This window comes from Sminthopsis crassicaudata, chromosome 2, assembly GCF_048593235.1.
Source record: "Sminthopsis crassicaudata isolate SCR6 chromosome 2, ASM4859323v1, whole genome shotgun sequence".
In the NCBI taxonomy this organism is placed as follows: Eukaryota; Metazoa; Chordata; class Mammalia; order Dasyuromorphia; family Dasyuridae; genus Sminthopsis; species Sminthopsis crassicaudata.
The window spans coordinates 613,518,454-613,541,027 of NC_133618.1; the positions used below are offsets into that span (position 1 = coordinate 613,518,454).

Sequence of the window (22,574 nt, forward strand, 5' to 3'; positions counted from 1 at the left end):
TATGATGTGATTCTAAAAAGAAAAACATATAGAAAAGGGCAAAAGGAGTAATTATACAAATGAGGTGCTAGAAGAACTGACACAGAGAAATTAGATGGAGGAAGAGGACTGGTAGTTCTGGAACCCTACTCTCATTGGGAATGAGTTAAAGAGAAAACTATATGTGTGTGTATATATATATATATATATATATATATATATATATATATATATATATATATATATATATATATATATATATAACTAGAAGGATATAAAAGTCTTCTAAATTCAGGAAGAAATAAGAAGATAGGAGGATGGGGAGATAAGGGAGGGATTTTTAAGGAAATTCTAGTCCTATCAGATCTGGGTTAAAGAGAGAACAACATAGCTATATAGAAGGGAATAAAAGTCTTCTAAATTTATAAAGAAATAAGAGAGTGAAGGAATAGGATAAGGAAGGGTATGAAGATTAATGGGAATAGGAGAACAATATATTTGGAAGGCTATAAAAGTCTCTGAATTCAAATAGAAACAAGAAGGGAAGGGAAAAGGCTTAGGGGTGGGGTTGGGAAAAGGATAAGGAAGGGATCCTGTGGGGAGAGGGTAAGTTAAGTTATAGGTAGAGAGGCAAAGGAGAAGAGTCAGAAGGGATAAAAAATAAGAGATACACATAAATATAATAATAAAAATCAGGAGCAGTAATCTTGATCTCAGGTAAAGTTAAAGCTAAAATAGATTTAATCAAGAGAAAAAATAGGGAAACAATATTATGTCAGCCATATTAATCAATATTGTTATGGATAATATAAGGTTGGAATATTGTTGTGGTGTAGGAAATGGCGCATTGGTGGAGTTAGAATAATATAGAAAGACTTGGAGATTAATGAAGGAAGATTTTATCTACCTTTGGAGAAACAGAAGACAAAAAAGTATAGTATGGTCTTACCTAGTTTCATATGAATGTATATGTGTATATATGTGTGGGATTATAGATGTCTCTGTGAGTAGATGTATATGCATATATTTATGTGTATATGTGTATACCTGTGTACATGTATTTGTGTGTGTGTGTGTGTGTGTGTGTGTGAGAGAGAGAGAGAGAGAGAGAGAGAGAGAGAGAGAGAGAGAGAGAGAGAATTTGTGCTTAATTATAGCCTTCTTAGGAAATGGAGAAGAGGAAGGGGGGAAAAAGAATAAAGTAAAAAGTGCTCAGCAGATAACAAAAGAAAACTTACAAGGAAGCAAAAAAAAATATGTACAACTCTGATTATAATGTATACTATTTATTATATAGGCTTTTTGACATGGAAATTTATTATTTTATATTTTGAAACCTCTCATGTTCTGTTGTGCACATGGGCAGTGGGGTTTTTTTTGTATTTAAGTTTCTAACATTTAAAAAAAGATAAATTTTAAATTAAGAAAAAGTAATGGGGAAGTTGGGAAATTGAGACTTGAGATGAGGAGAATTTGATTTTGGACATTTTAATTTCAAGATGTCTCCAGAACATTCAGTCTGTATTATCTCAATGTTACAGCATTCTTATGGTTCTTTAACTTCTTTTACAATTCCATTTAAATGTCTCCTTTTACTGGTTCCTCATTCTTCTGTGGCTCTTGAATTATTGTTACCTGCCAAGGCTTAGTTCCTATCTTTAAATCTTCCTTTGATCATCTCATCCATTTGTGTGGTTTCAGTTATCTCTTGCTTATATGTAGAATGGAATAAAGGTTGAAAAAATGTTGATTTTTGCATTTTAAAGCTTTAAAATACACCATTTTATACCCCATGTTTTCCCAGAGCCCTAGTCCTAATCTTTCACTTCTCTGATAAATACCTCTACCTTGATATTCTTCCAGCATCTTAAATTCAACAGGTTGAAGAAGTTCTTTTCAGCTAAGCTTTGAACCCTGTGTACAAAACTGAACTCTTCTTCCCTAGGCCCTTCCCCTCCCAACCTAATTTGCTCCTTCTAACTTTTCTGTTTCTGTCCTGGTATATCCCAACATCTTCCCAATCACATTTCCTTTCCTTCCTACTGGCAACTAAATATCCTCTAAGTCTACTCCTTCTAACTGTTCTAATAATGATAAAACTCTTAGATATTACAAGTATCATCTTCCCATGTAGGAATGGAAACAGTTTAACCTTATTGAATCCCTTGTGATTTCTCTTACCTGTTTACCTTTTTATGTTTCCCTCGAGTCTTGTATTTAAAAGTCAATTTCTTTTTGTTCAGCTTTGGTCTTTCCATCAGTCCTCTATTTGAATAAATATCCTTCTTCCCTCCCCCTCCAAACAATTACACTTGTTTTGCTGGATAGTTGATTCTTGGTTGTTAATCCTACCTTCTTTGCCCTCTGGAATATCATTTTCCAAGGCCTCTAATCCTTTAATATAAAAATTACTAAATCTTATGTTATCTTGCTTGTGGTGCCACAATATTTGAATTTTTTTTCCTGATTGGTTGCAATAATTTTTCATTGACTTAGGAACTCAGGAATTTGGCTATATAATTTAATTCCTGGGAGTTTTCATTTGGGGATCTCTTTCAGAAGATGATCAGTGGATTCTTTTAATTTCTATTTTCTCTCTGTTCTAGGATATCAGGACAGTTTTCCTTCATAGTTTCTTGAAATCTAATGTCATAGGCTAGCGCTCTCTCTCTCTCTCTCTCTCTCTCTCTCTCTCTCTCTCTCTCTCTCTCTCTCTCTGTTTTTTTCTCTGTGTGTGTGTATGTGTCTGTCTCTCTGTCTCTGTCTCTTTGTGTTTTTTTTCTCTGATCATAGCTTTCAGGTAGTCCAATAGTTTTTTTTTTTTACACTTTGTTTTAAATTTTTTTTTTTTAATTTCAATATCATTTTATTTCTCAAATTACATGTTTTTAAAAGATTTTGAGTTATAATTTTTTGCTCCCTCTCTCCTTTATCTCCCTCTTCCCCAAGACAGCAGGCAATCTGGTATAGGTTATACATGCATGATCATTTTTAAACACATTTTTCATATTAATCATGTTCTGAAATAAAAATCAGAACAAAGGGTAAAATCACAAGGAAAAAAAGCAAATAAATAACAACAAAAAAGGTGAAAGTAATATGCTTTGATCTGTATTCAGTCTCCATAATTCTCTCTTTGGATGTGAATAGCATTTTCTGTCCCAAGTCTGTTGAATTATCTTGTATCACTGTTTTGCTGAGAAGAGCTAAGTCTGTCACAGTCTATCATCTCATAATCTTGCTATTACTATGAATAGGTTTTTTTTGGTTCTGGTCACTTCACTCAGTATCAGTTCATTTAAGTTTTTCTAGGCCTTTCTGAAATAATTTTGCTCATTGTTCTTATAGAACAATAATATTCCATTACATTCATGTACTATAACTTATTCAGCCATTCCCCAATTGATGGGCATCTACTCACTTTCCAGTTCCTTGGCACTACAAAAAGGGCCATCACAAACATTGTTGCACATGCTGGTCCTTTTTTTCCTCTTTCATGATCTCATAACTCAGTAGTTAGTCCAATAATTCTTATATCATCTGTCTTTGATCTGTTTTCCAAGATAGTTGTTTTTCCAATAAAAGATGTTTCACATTTCTATTTTTCCCCATTATTTTGATTTCCTTTTATGGTTTCTTAATATCTCATGTAACCATTAGCTTCTACTTGCTCAGTTCTACTTTTCAAAGAGTTACTTTCTTCAGTAAATTTTTGTCTCTTTTTTCATTTTGGCAGATTCTACTTTTTAAGGTATTCTCTTCTGTGGATTTTTGTGCCTCTTTTACCATTTGGCCTATGAAGTTGTTATTTTCAGTATTTTGTTTTGTGTCTCCTTTATCAAATTTTTGACTCTTTTTTTCATGATTTTCTTGTATAGTGATATGATACATTTTTTTCCAAACTTTACCTCTATTATTTAATTTTAAAAATCCTTTTTGAGCTCTTCCAGGAATTCATTCTTTTTGTTTGAGACCAGTTTACAGTTTTCTTTGAGGTTTTAAATATAGCTATTTTTAAATTTTTTATATTTTTCTGAATTAGTATTTTGAATTTCCTTGTCACAGTAGTAGTTTTCTATGGTCAGATTTTTTTGTTGTTGTTGTCTGCTCATTTCCCCAGCCTATTTCTTGATTTGTAACTTAATGCTAAAGTTATGCTTCCAGGGTGGAGGGGGCATTGAGTTTTTAATACTTCTGGGGGCAGCTAGGTGGCGCAGTGGATAGAGCACCAGCCTTGAATTCAGGAGGACACTAGTTCAAATCTGGTCTCAGACACTTAGCACTTCCTAGCTGTGTGACCCTGGGCAAGTCACTTAACCCCAGCCTCAGGAAAAGAAAAAAAAAAAGTTTTTAGTACTTCTAAAGTAGTATGATTGAAAGAGAGGTGTGGTTGCTGCTCTCTTGGTCTGTACTCTGGTCTGTGAGAGACAGTGAGCATTCTCTTCTGCCTGGAACCATGACCAGAGTCCCTACTCCCACTGTGGTCAGAAGCTCTGACATGCTGTTGCTCCTTCTTGCTCTGGGATTGTAACACATAACTGAGTATGGGTGACACAACAGAATACTGTATAGTGCCAGCACTTAAGGGTTCCCTCTGATCTCCTTCTGACTAGTTGTCCAACTCCCTTACAGCTGAGAGCTGAGAACTTCAGTCAGTTTAGTTGCCTTCAAAGCCTGCTGCTGACTTGTCATGAGGAGCCCTGCGCTGGATTGTGCTCCATTTTTACCCTAGTGAGACAATCTTTCCTCCCAGACTTCTAAGTTGTCTTGAGCTGGTCCAGAACTGCTCCAGTATGCATTTGAAGGCATTATATTAAAGTTGTTTACAAGGGAATTTAGGAGTGTTCAGGTGAGTCCCTTCTTTTATTTTTCTATCTTGATTCCACCCTACCCCTACTTCTTTCCTCTCTTATGTGTTCTTCTTCCTTTCCTACTTAGAACTACCTTAGGCTCTTTTTAATCTCTTTTTTATGATAGCTTCTATTCATCAAAAGATGAATGGACCCATATGATCTGTCTTTTACCCATATGAACAATAGACTGCTTGGATTGGGCCATTCTTCAGCATAGAAATCTTTAGTGGCTCATCCTTGCTTATTAAATAAAGAATAAACTATTTATTTAGGCATTTGACACAGTCTACAGATTTCACTGAAGCTACTTGTCTTCACATATTGTACATTCTTGTCAGACTAGATTATTTCCCATTTCTATTTCTTATCTGCCTTCCCTCCTCTCTGCCATTGTTTATTCCTAGAATGGTCTTCTCTCTCCTCAAAAATCTCTTCTTTCTTTCAAGGTGCCATTTTATTCATATGATCTTGACCACTGGTCCTCTAAGTGGAAATGATCTATTCATTCTCAAATGTCTCGAAGTATTTTTGTGGATCTTCCCTTTTTATTTGTCATGGTCTGTCTTGTACACAATATTTTTATGTTCATGTCTTATTCCTTTCTGTTAGATTATATACTCTGAGGGCAAGTGCTATAAATTATTTCATCTTTCTGTTCCCAATTTAATATAGTTCACATGATTCATGCTTAATAAATGCTTTTTGAAATTTTTAAAAAGGGCTTTGCAAAGAGCAAAACTTTTTTTTTTTTGGCAAACAGGAGCTTCCTAAATTATCTGTATTTATTTGAATACCTGTGAAAGATAAGAGGGTGAAGGTATTGGAGGAATGGTGGGCATCTTCCAAGTCTTCAACACTCCCAACAGGTTGGCAAATAATCAGACAAGTAGGAGGAGAGCCAGGAGGATTCAAAGCAGCAGTTTCTGTATGTAATCCAGTATTAGACAACAAACTAAGTCACAAGTCCATTTGAAAACCCCTATCTTTTTTATCACTGACTACTCCTAGCTCCAGTCCTGGAAAACCTGGCAGAAAGGTCTAATTAAAAAAAAAAAAAAAAAGTGAGAGCAGGGGGAATGTAGTAAAGGGTGTGGAAGTATTGTAGGCAATTATAAAACATAAAATAGGTCACTATCTTTTAATCACAAGCCAATCATTTTGTTGGAGACAAATTAGTTTCAACTAAATCAGTTCTATGGAATAAGTGAAATTCAATTCAGCAAATATGTCTTCCTCCCTCCTTTTCCTTTTATCCTTCCCTCTCTCCCTCCTTCCTTCCTCCCTCCCTTCCTCCCTCCCTCCTTCCTTCTTTGCTCCTTTCTTCTTTCCTTTGTGCCCATGGGTTAAGCACCCACTCTGTGATTTGGCATGACGTTAGGCCTATTGATATGAAGACAAAATCCAAACAATTCTTACCTTCAAGGGGATTATGTTTCTAGTGGTGATAAGAAAATACCAAGTATATTCCAAGGTATACAAAGTAATAAAGAAAGGAGAGAGGTCACTAAAAATTTGGGGATTAGGAAATAATGTTTAATTTATATCAGATTTTATATATATATATATATAAAATTTAACTTATATCAGTTTACTTGCTGTCCTGGAGAAGGAGAAAGTAAGCAGAAAATTTTGGAACACAAAAATCATATAAAGATGTATGTTTAAAAGTATCTTTACATGTATTTGGAAAAATAAAATTCTATTAAGAAAAAAAAGGAAAGACCTCTTAGAGTAGATCTCCTCCCCTCAACTATTCCTTAAAGGAAATTAAAGATAAGGGGGAAAGCATTCTGCCTTCGGTGAATCCACAGTCAATGTTCTAATCCCTTTTCTGTTTGCTTTGCAATTCTGATCACATGCATACTCCACGTGTCAGGATGTGTTTGGTTTTGTTTGCTGTGGGAACATCTTGGTAACTATCAGAAACAGTCATTTTATCGATTTCTGAGCCTTACTTAGATTACAAAGGAAGTTTTCTGTTGCCCAGGTTGTCCACAGCAATCTGATCTGAAAAGTACAGCTAGTGTGAGTCTATTAATTTTAGTAAGTGGTCAGAGGTCTTAGAGGCCTACCAACCTACACTGGGCACTACTAGATCTGGAGCAGGACATTCAGTTTGGAGGCAAGTCGGAAGTTATAAATAGACTGGGGAGAAGAGGAACTTTATAGTTTATTGGAAAAATATGAGGAGTTGAACTTGTATATTGAAGCTAGATATGTGCTGTTTTTGCAGACAATTGTAAAGCAATTCACTTCCCTCCTTGGTGCTTTAAACTAGTTTTTCCTCATATCTGGAATGCTGTACCTCCTCACTTCCACCTTAGAATCCTTAACTCCCTTCAGAGCTCAGCTTCAGGGAGGGTTACCTGCTCTATGAGGTCTTCCTGATGCCCCCAGATAATAGTACTTAGTACTTACTATTCCTGACACATTTAATAAATATTGGTTGATAGAATTTTTCTTCTCCCTACAATTCTCTTATACTCGCTTTTAAAATATTATATATTCTTTTATATGTATATAGAAATCGTTCCCCCCACCTCCCATAAGTTCTATTATGACAAGTCCTTCCTTCCTCCCTCCCTCCCTTCTATCCCTTCCTCCTTTTTTCCTTCCTTCTCCTTCCTTTCCTCCCTCCTTCCCTTCATTCCTTCCTTTCTCCATTCCTTCTTCCTTTCCTCTCTCCCTCCATTCCTTCCTCCTTCCCTCCCTGTTTCCCTCCTTTCCCTCCCCCCTCTCTTTCTCTCTTTTGGTGTATGTCTATATGTCTCCTTCCCTTCCTTCCTTTTTTTCCCCTCTTTCTATTTCTTTGTTTTTTGTATCCCCACAGTCCAGTAGAGGACATGGAAAATGGTACCTACTTAGTCAACCTTGATTGGCTCTTGGGTGAATTCTGTTCTTGCTAAACTTTGAATCTTAATTTTTAAATTTTCTTTTTCTTTCTTGCTTTATTGATCTTTGTGGTTTTTGGTTCATCCTTTCCCTAACTTGTTTCTCCTCCCAAACTGAGTCACTCTTTCTTTCTTTTTTTTTTTTATTTTTTTTTTATTATATATATATATATATATATTTTATAATATTATCCCTTGTATTCATTTTTCCAATTTACCCCCCCTCCCTCTATTCCCTCCCCCCGACGACAGGCAATACCATACATTTTACATGTGTTACAGTATAGTCTAGGTACAATACATGTGTGCGAATATCACTTTCTTTTTGCACAATAAACATTAGAATCCGAAGGTACATGCAACCTGGGCAGACAGATATTAGTGCTAACAATTTTCATTCCCCTCCCAGTGTTTCTTCTCTGGGTGCAGCTACCTCTGTCCATCATTGATCAACTGGAAGTGAGCTGGATCTTCTTTATGTTGAAGATTTCCACTTCCATCAGAATACATCCTCATACAGTATTGTTGTTGAAGTGTACAGTGATCTTCTGGTTCTGCACTCTTTCTTTCTTTCATGTTTTCAGAGGACATTCTGAAGTTTCCCTGAGCTGTTTTGCCTCAGTAAGAAGATGAGACCAAAAGGGAGAACCTAGTTGACCTGAGCTTTTGGAAAAAATCCTGGAAGGTAAATAGGTAGATTTTGTTTACAGGGCACCACTTTGGTGGAGGTCATTTAATCCCATACCCTCCCATCAATGGCACAAAAATGGGGTAGAGATGGTTAGATTTTAGAAGCAGGAATCATGTCTGTTGTAGAATGACATTTTCCAGAATCCATCCTTGCTCAACAAGAATTTAAATCATTGGATTCTCCCACCTGAAGGTGCTGAAAAGAATACTAAAACTTTGATAAATTAAGCCCAACAATTAACAAGCCCACATTTACTTTAAACCAAACCCATCCCTTGAAAACTGGTGTCATGTTTTGTTTTTTTTCTGGAGGATGGAGAGATGACAGAAATGAAATCTCCTTTAGGACAGGTCTCAAAGGGACATCCTGTTATCTTCTCTATCACCAATCCCTTGCTCCATTGCTCTCCTCCCCCACCACACTTCTCTTTTGGAAGTGTTTCTGAGAGAAGAATTCTAAGAGAGAATGAGAACAGGTTCAGAGAATAGGAAGAGCGAATGGAATTCAAGAGAGGTCCATTGTGACTCACTAAGAAATACCTTCTATACTCATTGTTACGTTTAAGGAATTATTTGAACTTCAGTATATAATTCTCAATTCTGTGAAAATTTTTTCATACATTCATCTCATTTTAAGCATATAACTTTACCAGAACCATTAGGAAATCATTTTTCCTATTTTACAGACAAGAAAATTGAAAATTAGTGACTTACATAAATCCACATATTGATTGAGTTAGGATAAAACTCTGTCAATGAAATCCAACTCCCTCCAGTGAAAAGATATTGAAATAAATCCATATTGCAAAGACTGGCTGGTAAGCAAAGGAACACCCAGGATTTTAGAGTAGCTGTTGTATGCCCTCCTGCTCTGCTATGGTCTATGTTTTGGAAATAATTATGTTGTTCTTCATAGTAAACTGGTGAGATTGGCAAGACAGTGATTAATTATCTCTGTTTTGCTCATAAGGAAACTGAGGTTCAAACTATGTGAATTATCTAAAGTCACATGACAAGCAAGAAGCAGAATTAGGCTTAAAGCCCAAATCTTCTGAATCCTGGTGCTCTTTCCATTATTCCTCATGATTTCCCTTCATTAATTACCCTGGCTAAAGGGTAGACTCCTAGAGATTAGAAAATATCTTAGTCTTCTTTGTATCCTCCAAAGAGCCGATCATAATTGGGCCTTCAATGTAAACTTGATAAATTTAAGGAAATTGAATTTCTGGACTGGTGAAGCTGAATCATGACCATTTGCCATTTACTTTTTTTTTTTTTGCTGAGGCAGTGACTTGCCCAGGGTCACACAGCTAGGAAGTATTAAGTGTCTGAGGGTAGATTCTAACTTGGTCCTCCTGACCTCAGGACCAGTGCTCTGTCCACTGCACTTCCTAGCTGCCTGTTGCCATTTACTTTTTGCCAGGGCTCTGAAAGTGGTCTCTTCTTCCCACAGGGAAGCCTCTGTTGGCCATGGCCACCAGCGACTCTCACCCAGAGTGCCACCCCACGTCGACTCTCCACGGCCAGCCCCTGTCCAAGAGCTCCTCCAGTCTGCTGGCTGACAGACCGGCCGGTGGGCAGGAGCTCCGCAAGAGCGTCAGTAGTACAGTCTGCCCAAGTCCTACCGGGGAGCCTGAGCCAAGCCACTTGGCTGGAGAGAGTGTCGTCGGGACCGCCGAGGAACGCCAAGTGGAAAGTCCCTTGGGAGCAGGGAGCCCAGAGCAGGCGCCCTGCCCCTGGCAAGACAAAAGCTCCGCCTTCCGCTCCAAGAGCAGCACTGTTGGGAATGTGTACTGCATGGGGGAGAGGGAGCTGTCCCCTTCGAGCCTGGGGGTGCCAGGGGTGGTCGTGCAGCGCAGCCATTCGGACCTAGCCTCAGGCTGCCGGCATCTCAGCCTCAACGTTCCCATGGAGGCCAGTGTGAGCTGTTCCGCCCTGGGGTCCTCGTCAAGTGAAAGAAGCAACCTGCTTCCGAAGAATGTGTTCATGCAGAAGCCTGGCCTGGGACACTATGACAGTACAGACTCAGCCAGACAGTCACCTTTCCCAGGGTCGACCGATGATGTAGGAGGGGATCTGCACCCACGAGGTGCCGAGGCTGCGGGGGATGCAGAAGTTGCCCTACCCGCCTCTGTGCCTGGAGACAGCTCTGGGAGTGACCCAATTCAGGAGCCAGGGGCTAGGACCCAAGGCAGCACCCCGCCTTGCTCTGTGCCCGTGGCTCCTGGCCACGTCCATCCCGCCTCTTCTCCCTACTGCCCGCGGCAGGCAGAGACTTCTGTGAGGACAAACGATACCCACTCAGCCTACTGCCACCCCCTGCCCATCCCATCCCTCCAGGTTGGCCCCGGGATGCTGTGCCCCATGAATGAAATGGGTATCCCTGGATGCTGCCATGTCCTGTCCACCCCAGAGATCCTGCCGTTTCCCAAGCTGGTATCCTCTGTGAGCGAGTCTGTCCTCCATAACCAGCACTTGGTTAGGTACCACCGCCTGGCGGAAGAGGCGCCAGTTTGCATCCATTGTTACACTCCGAACAAGTGCCCACTGCAGGAATCCACAGCAGGTTCTGCATTCCCAGCCAGCCCATCAGCTCCAGACCCTGTCACCAAGACCAAAGATGTGTCCACCATGACCTCCATTGGCGACCTGGCACTGGGACCATTGAGCTCTCTGCATTGCAGGGATGCCGAGGTACAGACAGCTCCATCAACAGCCTGCAAGGCTGTGGCCACCAGTCCCTCTCCACTCAAAGACCAGGTGCCCCCCCATGTATTCCCAGAGGTGAACTTGGAGGTCAGCAGAGAGGAGCCCAAGTCCCCAGTGCGTGAGGTCAGGTGGGATGAAGAGGGGATGACCTGGGAGGTATATGGAGCTTCGGTGGATCCAGAGGTTCTAGGCCTGGCCATCCAGAAACATCTGGAGATTCAGATAGAACAGTTCCAGACAGTTCCCTCGAAAGACGGTACCCAACCGGGTGGTGAGGAGGCCCTGATTAAGGAGGGGAAAAGAAGGCCCTTTCGAACCATGATCCAGTCCCTGCGACGTCCCAGTTGCTGTGTCCACTCGAGCACAGCTGTGGAATAACAAGGATGCTCTTTCCTTTGTACTCTCAGACTTTCTGGGAATGACTGGTTCCCTCTGCTATAGAAGATGCATTATTCAGGAAAAAAAATCATTACAAAGCCCTCTGGGATTGGGATGCCAGCCTGGGTGGATAAGAAGTGTCTGAGGCAGTCACTTAATTAGCAACACTCCCAGTCGACTCAAGTGGGAGGAAAAGAGAAAGAGATGGAAATTGTCAGTTGACTGCCATTGAAAAATCTCTGCCTGTTGACTCATCACCCATCTCTGCCTTCCTGTGCTGGAGCTAGACTCCAGCCCATCTATTTAGGTGCCATAAGCACTGAGGAGTGTTTCTGGGTTTTTAAAGGGAGGAGTCTATTTACTGCATCTCTACTTAATGGGGACTAAGCTTTCAGATTTAGCTTCAAAATGTTCTTTTGTTGTTTTCAGTGTTACATTGGTTAACCTCATTTCAGACCTAATGCTGTAGTCTTATGAAACCTCAATACCAAATGTGAGCCCTCTCCATAACCCCCCTCCACCTGATCGTGATTGCTTTTCCGTCATTGCTCAGTTAATGATTACTAAGTTGCTCGGGGACTTTTGTTAGTTCTGAGTTATTTCTTCACTACAGGTAGAATGAACTGTTTCCAAAAGAAAGGCCTGCTTCAGAAAACATTTAATTGCAAAATGTGTGATCTGTGCCTAGGGCTTACTTTGTGAATAGACAGGACAGTTAGTGATACCTGATTTCAGAGGTTATCAGTAAATCATGTGGTTTGATTTCAGGGACACCAGAAAAGAATCTCTGCCCCCTTAATATTTGTAAAGCTGCTTGCAATTCCATGATTAGAGCATCATTCCTTTAGCTTGAGGCTCTGTGGCACTTGGTAAAATGCAAATGCCCCCTGAAGAAGGGGGCCTTATGTGACTATGTACTTCTCCGTATGATTAAGTTTGTCACCTCCTCTTTGGAGAACACGTTTGGTAGGAAAGGAGAGACAAAGGTGCTGGGGTGCACAGGAAGTCCCACCTTTCATAAATGTGATCTTGGGAAATTATAGCAAATAAATGTAGCTTACATTCAAAGGGGCAGCCCCTCCCTTTACTCTCCCAAATCCAAGAACTGGGGGTATCATCCTGTCATTTTTGGAGTTCCCCACAGAAACTTAGCTCATAGCTTTTGCAAACCCCCAGGTGTTGCCTTTTTAATGATGCTGGTGGGGATTTTGTCTTGACATTGCATGGCTCACATTGCTGAATGTGGGCAGGGTCTGGTCCCCGGGACAAGAGGCGGTTCAGGGGGAGTGCATGCGTTGTAAAGTGACTCCCATAGTCCTGGCCACAGATGGATTGTCATGTTTTCAAAAGTGGGCTCTCAAGGTCTTTCTGGATCTTCCTGTGTGGATCATGGAATATGGATGGATATCAGTCTCTGCCTGCACATCTGCCATTTTTAAACCGGGAAAATTGGATCTAGAGGAGAAACTAATGCTAACATTTCCCTTTTGTTTGGGGGAAAGATCTGAGCCTTTCTTGGGTTCTGGTTGCTCTTGACTCTTTTTTTTTTAAGGAAAGAAAGAAACCATCGTAGTATTCTGGTACCAAAGTGAACCCAATCTGTGTTCTTTTTGCACTGGCCCATGCTGCATAGCGCCTTAGTTTTGAGATTTGTATGTGTATGTGTGTATGTGTACACGCACATGCGCATTGTGTGTTTTTGTTTTTGTTTTTCTAAAAAATTGAAATGTAATGAAAGGGCTAATACTACCCAGTAATATGAAACGTGTTCACGCTGCTTCCTCTGATGCTTTTCCCTCTCTTCTCTGTAAGGTTGTTGTCCCTTATACTATTTTAGTGTATTGTGTGCATGTAATATTGTGGCAACATGAAAAATGTGCTGCCCTTAGTGTACAAAGATGACATTACTAAATAATAGCTCCAGAAGTTGATTCAGGCTTGTGCTGAACTGCCCTCATTTTCTTCCTGTTCTCCCCTGAGAGCTAGAATCCATGGCCAGAGCATGGGGTCGGTCCATGGCCAGAGTGTGGGGTCGGTCCATGGCAGAACTCAAGCCCTTTCTGTGGCCACAGTGAAGGACTCAGTTTGGCCAGATCAAGGAGGTCAGTTCTGTGTCCAAGGGCCAGGGTTAAATCTGTGCCTAGGATGGAGGTGGGAGTAGATCTATTATGCCTGGGATTAATGCTCAGTATTTGGTTAGCAAGGAGTTTGTTGAGGGTTATGGCCAGGTTAGGCAAGCCCCAGTTTCTAGCTAGTTCTCAATTATAGGAGCACAAATTTAGATCTGGAAGGGCCTGATAAGCCAAGTGTTCTCATTTGCCAAACAGCTCCTAGCTCCAAATCCGCACTTTCCATATACATACATGCTTTCTCTCTGCAGGCCATGGCCAAGACTAAGGGCCACTTGCAGCCATGTTAAGGAGTCTCTGATCCTATGTCAGGATCAGAGAGTCTGCTTGTCATGGGAGTTAGCTCGGTCCTAGCTCAGTATTTAGGACTGGATCCAGGACCAGAGGAATGCCAGTCTGTGACTAGATTTAAGATGTAGGCTGACTCCAGGGTTGGGGTTTAGGAGTGGAGAAGGTCAATTTGTATTAAAGACTGGGGAGTCAGTCTGTGACCAAATTTAGGGGATCAATCTTCGACTACAATTAGAAGCCCAGTCTGTTGTTGGTATTAAGGGATTAATTTGGGATTAGGGATCAATTGATATATAATTAGGGTTGGAATATTGTCAGTTTATGGCTGGGTTTAGGGTACAGTATCAGTCTCTGGCCAGTGTTAGTATCTCAGCCTCTAGTCAGAGAACCAAGAGTTATTATTATTATTAATTTTTTTTCTGTGCAAAGTTACCAGCCCCTGTGGGGATTGAGCCCAAAGTGTTATCCTAATTATCTATAAGCTCAAACTGAGTTAATTAGTCCAAATCCAGCAAGTCAGTTATCAAATGTGGGCTTAATGACTAAATTTGGGCAAGAAGATGCATTTGTCCAATTCAGCCACAAGTCTGCCACCTGCTGTGGTTTAATGTTTACAGTGTCACTAGTTCAGTCATTTGGTTGTGACTTGATTTTATAACATGACTTTTTGGGTTCCCTTATGACTATGTATGTTTTTTTAAAAGCAATATGAATAAGACAACTTCCACAACTTCGCCAAGGTGGTTTGTTTCATTCACATGTCTAGGAGTTGGGATTGTGTTACTCATGGGATGGGGAAGGGGGACAAGGGAAAACCACCTCCCATTGTGGGGGGGGAAGGAGGTAGCCCAAAAAGGGTTCTAGATAAGTATAAATCAGAAGCCATGTTAAATTTTAAAATGAAGGTTTTTTTGAAAATCGAAATTCAGGAACAGTGGGAAATGTGAAATAGGCCAGGTCCCTTATGTCCCCTCCTATTTCAGTTACATTGGTAAAACTGTAGGCTTGGAGAAAGATGGGTTAAGAAAGCTTACAGAGCTGGAAGAGTTACAATCTGGAGATTATTTTATTTATTAATTTTGGTAATAACAAATCTAATCATTTGTTTTTTTAGAATCATACAATCTTAGTTTAGAAGGGATATTAGAAGTCATCTAGTTGAATTTCCTGTATGGTATCTTTGAGAAATAGTTAAAAATTAAAAAAAAATTATCCATTAATGGAACTCACTATTTTGCAAGGCAAGCTAGTCCATTGTTTAACAATTAAGTGATTCAAGGGACTCCTTACCCTGAGACACCACCTCCTTCCTCCAAGCTATTCCAAATTTTAGAGACTTTGTAGGTTAGATTCCTTTCACAACCATGGCTTATAGGTGTTCACCATTATGTTTACTTTTACTATTCATGCAGAAGGTATATTTAGTTTAAAGCAAAGGCATTCAATAAAATAGCAAAATAATGACAATTATAGCAGAAATTCTAGATATAAATCTTGACTTCACTCTCCCATAAATAATCATACTCTAGGGGGAAGGGTAAATTTGAATAATGTACCATTGGGGATATGCTTGTTGCCAAAACACAAGTTGAAGCACATGAACAGGGAATGTGTATGGCTAGAGCACACATGTGAAAAAACAACACATACCTTTAATGTTGTATACCTATCAATGTCTTCTGGTTCTTGTAACATGGAGATATTCTCTGCTCTGCTTGTTTCCTCCTAGGAAATCAAATCTCTACTGTTCCCCATTAGTCAATGTATCTTCAGTTAATTTTCAGCTTCTTTTAGGACAACCTAATAACCTGTGCAACTTTGAATGTCTTTATGTGCTTACATCACAACAAATGTACTTTTTTACCCTGCTTTCCCTGCTCCTATCTCTCAGTTTTAACAAAGGAAACAATCAAGTTAAAATGATCAGTATAAGTAAAAATGTCTATTCACATGATACACTTGCCATCCATAGTTTTCATCACTGTATTTAATACTGGTCATTGCATTTATTCAGAGTAAATGCTTTTTGTGATGTTTTTACTTACGATATTGCAATTATTTGTGCATATTGTTTCCTTCACTCTATCAGCTCATTTTTCTAATTTCCTTAGAGTCAGTAAGAGGATCTAGCAAATGGAGAAAAAGGAGTCAAAAAATAGGAGACATCAAGGGTATAGTGTCATGGAAGTACATACAGGGAGAAAGTCATCATTGGTGTCAGACTCAAGAGAATGACTGACTAGAAGGCTATTATAGTTATTGATTATCTGATTGATTATCCACTTCCAGAAAGTCAAATCAGAAGTCAATTTATTAAGGAGTAGATAGAAAGTGGAGACCCTGAATACTCACTATTATTTTCTGAAGCTCAGTGGTAAAGGAAAGTTAAAAAAAAAGACGAGGTAGATAGGACAGAGATAAAATAGAAAGGGAAGAATTTTTCAGACTAGGGAGAAGGGAACCTGAGCATAATTATAGGCTACAAGGCAGGAGCTATTGGAAAAGGAGAGGTTGAAGATACAGAATAATTGAGGGAATGGATTTTTAGGGGAAATAGGGGAGAATGGGATAAAAAATATGGGTCAATGTGCTAAATTTAATCGATTTTTAAAAAATATGTTATATATAGCATTCACAGGTTCATATAGAATTCTCATTTTGTTCTTTATATATGAAAATAATTATGTTTATTTTTATCAAGTTCATTTGAAAAAAAAAAGGATAGTTAGAAATTTACCTTTGAAAGAAGAGATGCTTCTTTCTCAAGGACAGAAATAATGAAAAAGAGAAAAAATAGTTTATGTGGAAGAGGAAGTTCTAGATGCATAGCCTGGATCTTCTTAGTGAAGTAGTTGGTTTAGTGAAAGGAGGGATATTGAAGTGAGAAAGACCTGCTCTTGAAGGCTCATTTTTGTTTTGAACAAAAGGCTTTTTGTTGTCTTTTGAAACAAGTCTTAGTTCATTCTGGGCTTTGGATTTCCTGATTGAATGTACCACATGCTTCTATGCCTCCTTGGCAGGTTCCCATCACCACATTGTCCTTTTAAAATAGAAAGGTTATCTGTGAACTTGCTATGAAGTCACATTAGTTCCTTTAAACAGCTGGCCTTGTTCTTGATCATGGAAATTATTCTTGTATAATAGTTGCTCAATTTTTTTAGAATATTTAATCATCTTGAACACTTTTTGGAAGCTTTGGCCTTGAAGTAATTCCTTACCTTCTCCCTTAGCTTTTAAGAATCTGTCCTAAAGCCTGAAGTACATGCTGATATTGCCAGATGTCCCATCTTTTAAGTTGAAACATTCATTCTATCTCAAGATTCCCAGTAATATAGTTGATGCAAAAAACTGGATCTACTTCAGTTAAAATTAATCATTTTTCAGTGCTATCTGTATATGAGGCAATATTCAAAGGAAATAAGGACTAAATTAAACAGATGGTACAGTAGATATCTTTTCCTTCTAGGTCTAAATATCTTAGCACTTGGAATGCTGAGAGTTATCTGCAAGGAAAGCAAAATTCACATTAAAAATACCAGTTCTTAGCTAGGTAGAAAAAATAGCTACCCAGCTATTCCTATATTTTTTCCTTTTCTTTCTCATTTATGTTGGGGCTTCTTTTGCATACATGTGTTTGTGTGTATTTTTATACATGAACACATTTGGGATATATTTTTGATAATGCCAAATGTCCCATGTTTTTCATATATGAAATACATATATACATTTGTGTATATATATATGGATATGCTTCTTCAGCATTATCATACCATAAGAAACTAAGAATATGGTTGTTCTTTTATTCCATTTCAGTGGAAGTAACATCTGACATGAAACTGAAATTGTTCTATGTTTTGTCTCCCCAATTATAATGAGTTCCTTGAGAGCAGTTGTTGTTTTAGTTTTCTGTTTGTATCTCCTAGAAGTTAGCACAGTGCATTGCCATATGGCAAACACTTAATAAATGTTTTATTCATTCACTTCTAATAGAGAATTCAGAGAAGATTTATAAGAAGTGATGCAGATTAAAGCAATCAGAATCAGGGAAAGAACATATAACATTGACCACAATGATGTAAATGAAAAAAAAAATTCCTTCATTTTTTCTCTCTCCCCCTCCCTCACTGCAGCCCTTCTTCTCTCATGGACTCTAGGATTTCCCAATGTGCATACATCCTAGGGCATAGGTATATACTATAGCTAGCAGTCATTTTTGAATTAATGTGTAAAATGCCAACTTGATAATAAGTGGTAGTCCCACTTTATTCTTTTTTCCAGGAGCAACCAACTGTTGATGGCAGGTAGAACCATTAAGAGTCTTTGTAGCCATCAGGTCCCATTTTGCAGAGAAGAAAGGGGAGGCTGACTTTTCCAGAGTCAAACACTAGTAAGTGTCTGAGGCAGGATTTTAGGATTTTCACAGGGTCCTTCTGATTCTAACTTCACTGTCTTACCCATTACCCTAATAGTGTTCAATTCAAATATAGAGACCAGGATCTTGGCAGCCTATATACTAGAAAATCACACATTTTCACATTTTTAAAATTAATATACCAACACAAAATCAGATGGGAACTACATTTTAATCTGATTTGGGCCACACTGGAGAGTACTGCTTTTTTGATACCTCTGTGCATGGATGTCATGATGATTCTTTGCTCAAATTCTCTTATATTTTGGGTCATTGCTGGGAGCAGATACTCATCACTGTGAAGACTTCTTCCTAAAGGAAAAATACAATGGCTTACAAAGGAATAGATAATAATCTACCTCATGTACTTTTGCCCATATATTAGCATTCTTGAAATTCAAGTTGTCAAAGCCCTGAGGAATATTATAGGTATGGCTGTAGGCTTTGGAGATTCACAGGAAACTGGAGCAGCCTAGACAGTCTCTCTAGATAGAATTCTTAAAATATGGGACCAAGTGAAGGAATGAATTTGCAGGTTTTACTTGTACCTGTCTTAAGGGTGTAATGTTACTTGTTTCTTCTTTGGTTAATTGGAAATAGCCTATCTGAATATCATCCTGGTGACTGGTCCTTGGGGGCTGACTTCATGAATTGGCTAAGTTTTCTCATCAAGACCACTTACCACTTCACCAGAACCCTGCCAGAAAATCAGAGCTTCTGCTTGTGGCCCAAGATGTTGAAGAGGAACAGGACCTCACCTATCTGCCTTCTGTCCAGAATGATTTCAATTCCTTTCCCTGTTGGTGAACTTTAAATGGAGCTCTGTTTCATGGAAAAGGTCCTGGATCAAGGTGCTCTATTTGTGATTCATTTCTTTGTGAACAATGGGCAGGGACAACAGCAGGGATGTGTTAACCTGGTGTCTGCGAAGTTATGTTTAAAAATATTTTGAAAACTGTATTTCAGTATAATTGGTTTCTATATAATCCCATGTTTTATTTTATATATTTAAAAACATTCTGAGAATGACATGACACAAAAAAGTTTAAGAACTTTGCCTGAAAATCCCAGCCTCAGATGAAAAAGCTCTCTGTGACAGGCCTTCTCTGGGTCTCTTTTAGTCCTATCTTTCTGGCTGCTTCTGGTCATTGTTTTCTTTTGTCTTGCAGCATTCATCTTGATCTTTTTGTAATTTTTGTCTTTCTTCCTCTTCAGAAAACATGGATTACTTGCTTTTCATATCCATATAGACCATAAATTCTAGGACTTATGAGACAATAATAGCATTTATAAGAGCTTTAAGTTTTACAAAGGACCTTACATCTGTTATCTCATTAACAATAATTTCGCAGGTATCAGAGATTTCTTTAGCAGCAATTTAAATTCAGAGATCCTATAACTGAAACCTCAGAAATTGCCTTCACCCTTTATGAATGGAAAAATAACAAGCTTATCTGGAAACATGATAGGCTTTTCAGGAACTGCTAATGAGAAGGGCTTCTCAATAAGGCTTTATATTTAGATATTACCTTCAGCCCTCTTAAGATGCAGGCATGACCTAGTGGGTCTTAGAGGAATCTATGTTTATTTTTTAAAACATTTTTTAAAAGTTTGAGTTCCAAATTATATTCTTCCTTCCTTTCTCCCCCCCCTTGACATCTCAATGTCAAGCAATCCAATATAGACATAGCAATCTTGTAAAGTTTGAGGAGCCTTTATTCCAATTCTCTTTCTACTTTGAAAAGAAGGCAGCTCCCTCCCTGAAACCAGCTCCACAGTCTTACAGGACAGCTTCTGAGTGGGAATCAGGTTCAGCGAAGCATTTTTGACTATGTAGTAAAGTACAGAACAGCTTCTTAGCACAACCGAGATTTAAATTCATTTTTAAATTCTAAATCAAAGGTTCTTTCCAATGACACATGTGGATTATTCCTTGTTGAAAGTGTTTTCCCTGGGCCTCCTTTCCCCCCATTTCTCATCTAGAGTGACAAACAGCAAGGAATAGTTGTATATCACATATCCCAACCCCATTGCATGAGGCATTTCTAACTATCCTCCCCACCCCACCCCCAACTTGACAGAGTTTAAGATCCTTTCCTTGCGTGTTCTTTTTCCACCATCCCTTTAACAAGTCATTCTGGAATATTATCAGGACTTGATGTGAAGCCTCCTAGTCTATCAAATGTGATGGTGTAAACTATCAACTTTCTTCCCTTTTTCTTGAAAAAATGAGACAATGTTTTCTCATCTTCAGTCTTAGGGCCTTTGTTCCACTTTCCAATATTCCTTAGTTCTTCCTGTTAAAACAATCATATGTGGAAATTTTTCTGGCTCTGGTGATTTGAACTCAGCTATGGTCAGTAAGGTGTTCTCTTATCATCATTTTCTTTATCTTGGGTTTCTATTCCCTGGGGATTGTTTATCCTTCAAACCAGGGGAAAAAAAGATGATTGTCCTTGAAAAAGAAGACAGAAGCAAAATAGATTCACAATTCCTATTTTTCCCCCTAAGATAATTAAAAAAAATCTTTTTGTTATTGGCATTTTCCAGAAATTAGCTAATTCTGGATTTCATACTAACCATTACATTAAAAAGAGGCTACTTTTTGTATTCTTTAGTTACTCAGTTCTTAAGGCAGCTAGGTGGAGTGGATAGAGCACAAGGGTATTTTTTTTTTTTTAATAGTACGCGGCTTCACAGTTGCATGTGGATATTTTTCTCCTTTATCTTGCTTTAAACAGCAATCCCTCTTGTTTGCTAGCCTCCAGGAAAATACTTCTTCCTGGCTTTCAGAAGCAGGGAATGCAGTGAAGCCATATCTGTCTCTTGCCAAGAATTCATTATTCTTATTTCCAGACTGAGGTGCAGAATGCCAAATCGCATTCTCTAACAAACATCACCTTTTTAGCCGGCTGCTCATTTTGTGGATCCAGTATCCCTCCTTTTAGTCCTTTGGGAGTATTCTTTGTCCTCTCCAGGCTTATCTCAAACGAATGAGTGAGTTTTTAAATGCTCAATTTTCAGGCATCAGTGGAGGAGACATATTTGATTAAGGTTTGGCTCTTCTGAACTCTTTAAATCCTACCTACTGCACAGGGCATTCAGTGGCAGTTTACCAGGTGGTGATGGGAACAGATGGTCCCAGATATATCCATGGTCCCCGGATAAGCTCCTCCCAGTCTCCTATCACAAAGTTGAGGTGACTGACAGGATTCAATTTCTATAGCTTCTTGTGTTAGGGTAGGAGAAGATCAATCAGATATATTTTCTAAGACTCAGTTTCTCTACCTGTAATATGAAGAAATCTCTCTCATCTCTCCTCTTTCTCTTCTCTCTTTGTTTCTCTCTCACACACTTTCATTGATACTCAATTGGATTTTAAACAGGTCTTTTGGACTAACTTATTACAGAATATAGAAAATATGGCATTTAAAATTTATGTAGAATATATGACATTTTAAAATTTTTGGAGAACTTTTCTCATAACAACCTTGTGAGGTTACATAATATTACCCACATTTTGAAAATGAGAATACTAAGGCTTAGGGAGAGCTTTAGTGACTGGTCCAAGATCACATGAATGAAATGTGAACTAAAGCCTACTTATTCCACATTCACCTTCCATATTCTCTCCCAGAAAACTCTGTAGTCAAAAAATTATAGATTTAGAGCCAGAAAAGAACTTGGCAGCCTTCTGGTCTACTTCGAGGTCATATGTGGAGTAAGCATCAGAGGGAGAATTTGAATCCAGAACTTGGGACTCTATAGACAGAGATCTTTCCAGATGGCCTGTATTTAAATCTTCCATCTGCTTCTCAGGCTCCCAGCTCTTTATCTCATGGTCTAATTCAAACCCTTTAGAGGAAATGGAGAGAAAAGAAGTTTGCTGACAAGTTAGGTGCAGAGCTGAGACTCAAGCCAGGTCTTCTGGCTCTTCATTCAATGCTCTTTCCATTTATCCAATGGAACAACTTCTTCAAGCCCCAGTCTACTAACCACCTAAATCAATGGTGTCAAAGTCAAACGGAAGTGGATCTCTGGTGGACTACATGCTAACTTAAGAAAATCACAAATTAGCTCAATGTTGTATTTTGATTCATTTTGACTCATTTTGTTAAATATTTCCCAGTTATATTTTAATCTGGTGCAGGTGGGCCACAGGTAGCTGGAGTAAAGAGTCAGGGAAGGGGCCTTCAATAAAAGTGGCAATATCTGCTGTGAAGGAAATCAATCAATTTATATA

The 22,574-nt window shown here is 38.7% G+C and overlaps 1 protein-coding gene across 11 annotated transcripts in view; it reads left to right on the top strand.

Annotated features, from left to right (window-relative positions):
- GPRIN2 (G protein regulated inducer of neurite outgrowth 2) overlaps nt 1-15,964 on the top strand; it is a 30,871-nt gene extending 14,907 nt beyond the window's left edge. For 6 of the 11 annotated variants that reach the window (XM_074296082.1, XM_074296076.1, XM_074296078.1 and 3 more), the window contains 3 exons: nt 4,612-4,828; nt 8,308-8,408; nt 9,867-15,964. In XM_074296082.1, coding sequence (XP_074152183.1) covers nt 9,884-11,500 — 1,617 coding nt within the window. In that variant the 5' untranslated portion in view covers nt 4,612-4,828; nt 8,308-8,408; nt 9,867-9,883 and the 3' untranslated portion in view covers nt 11,501-15,964. The remainder of the gene's footprint in view (nt 1-4,611; nt 4,829-8,307; nt 8,409-9,866) is intronic. The other 5 variants (XM_074296080.1, XM_074296083.1, XM_074296077.1 and 2 more) reach the window with 1 other exon arrangement.
- The last annotated feature ends 6,610 nt before the right edge of the window (nt 15,965-22,574 follow it).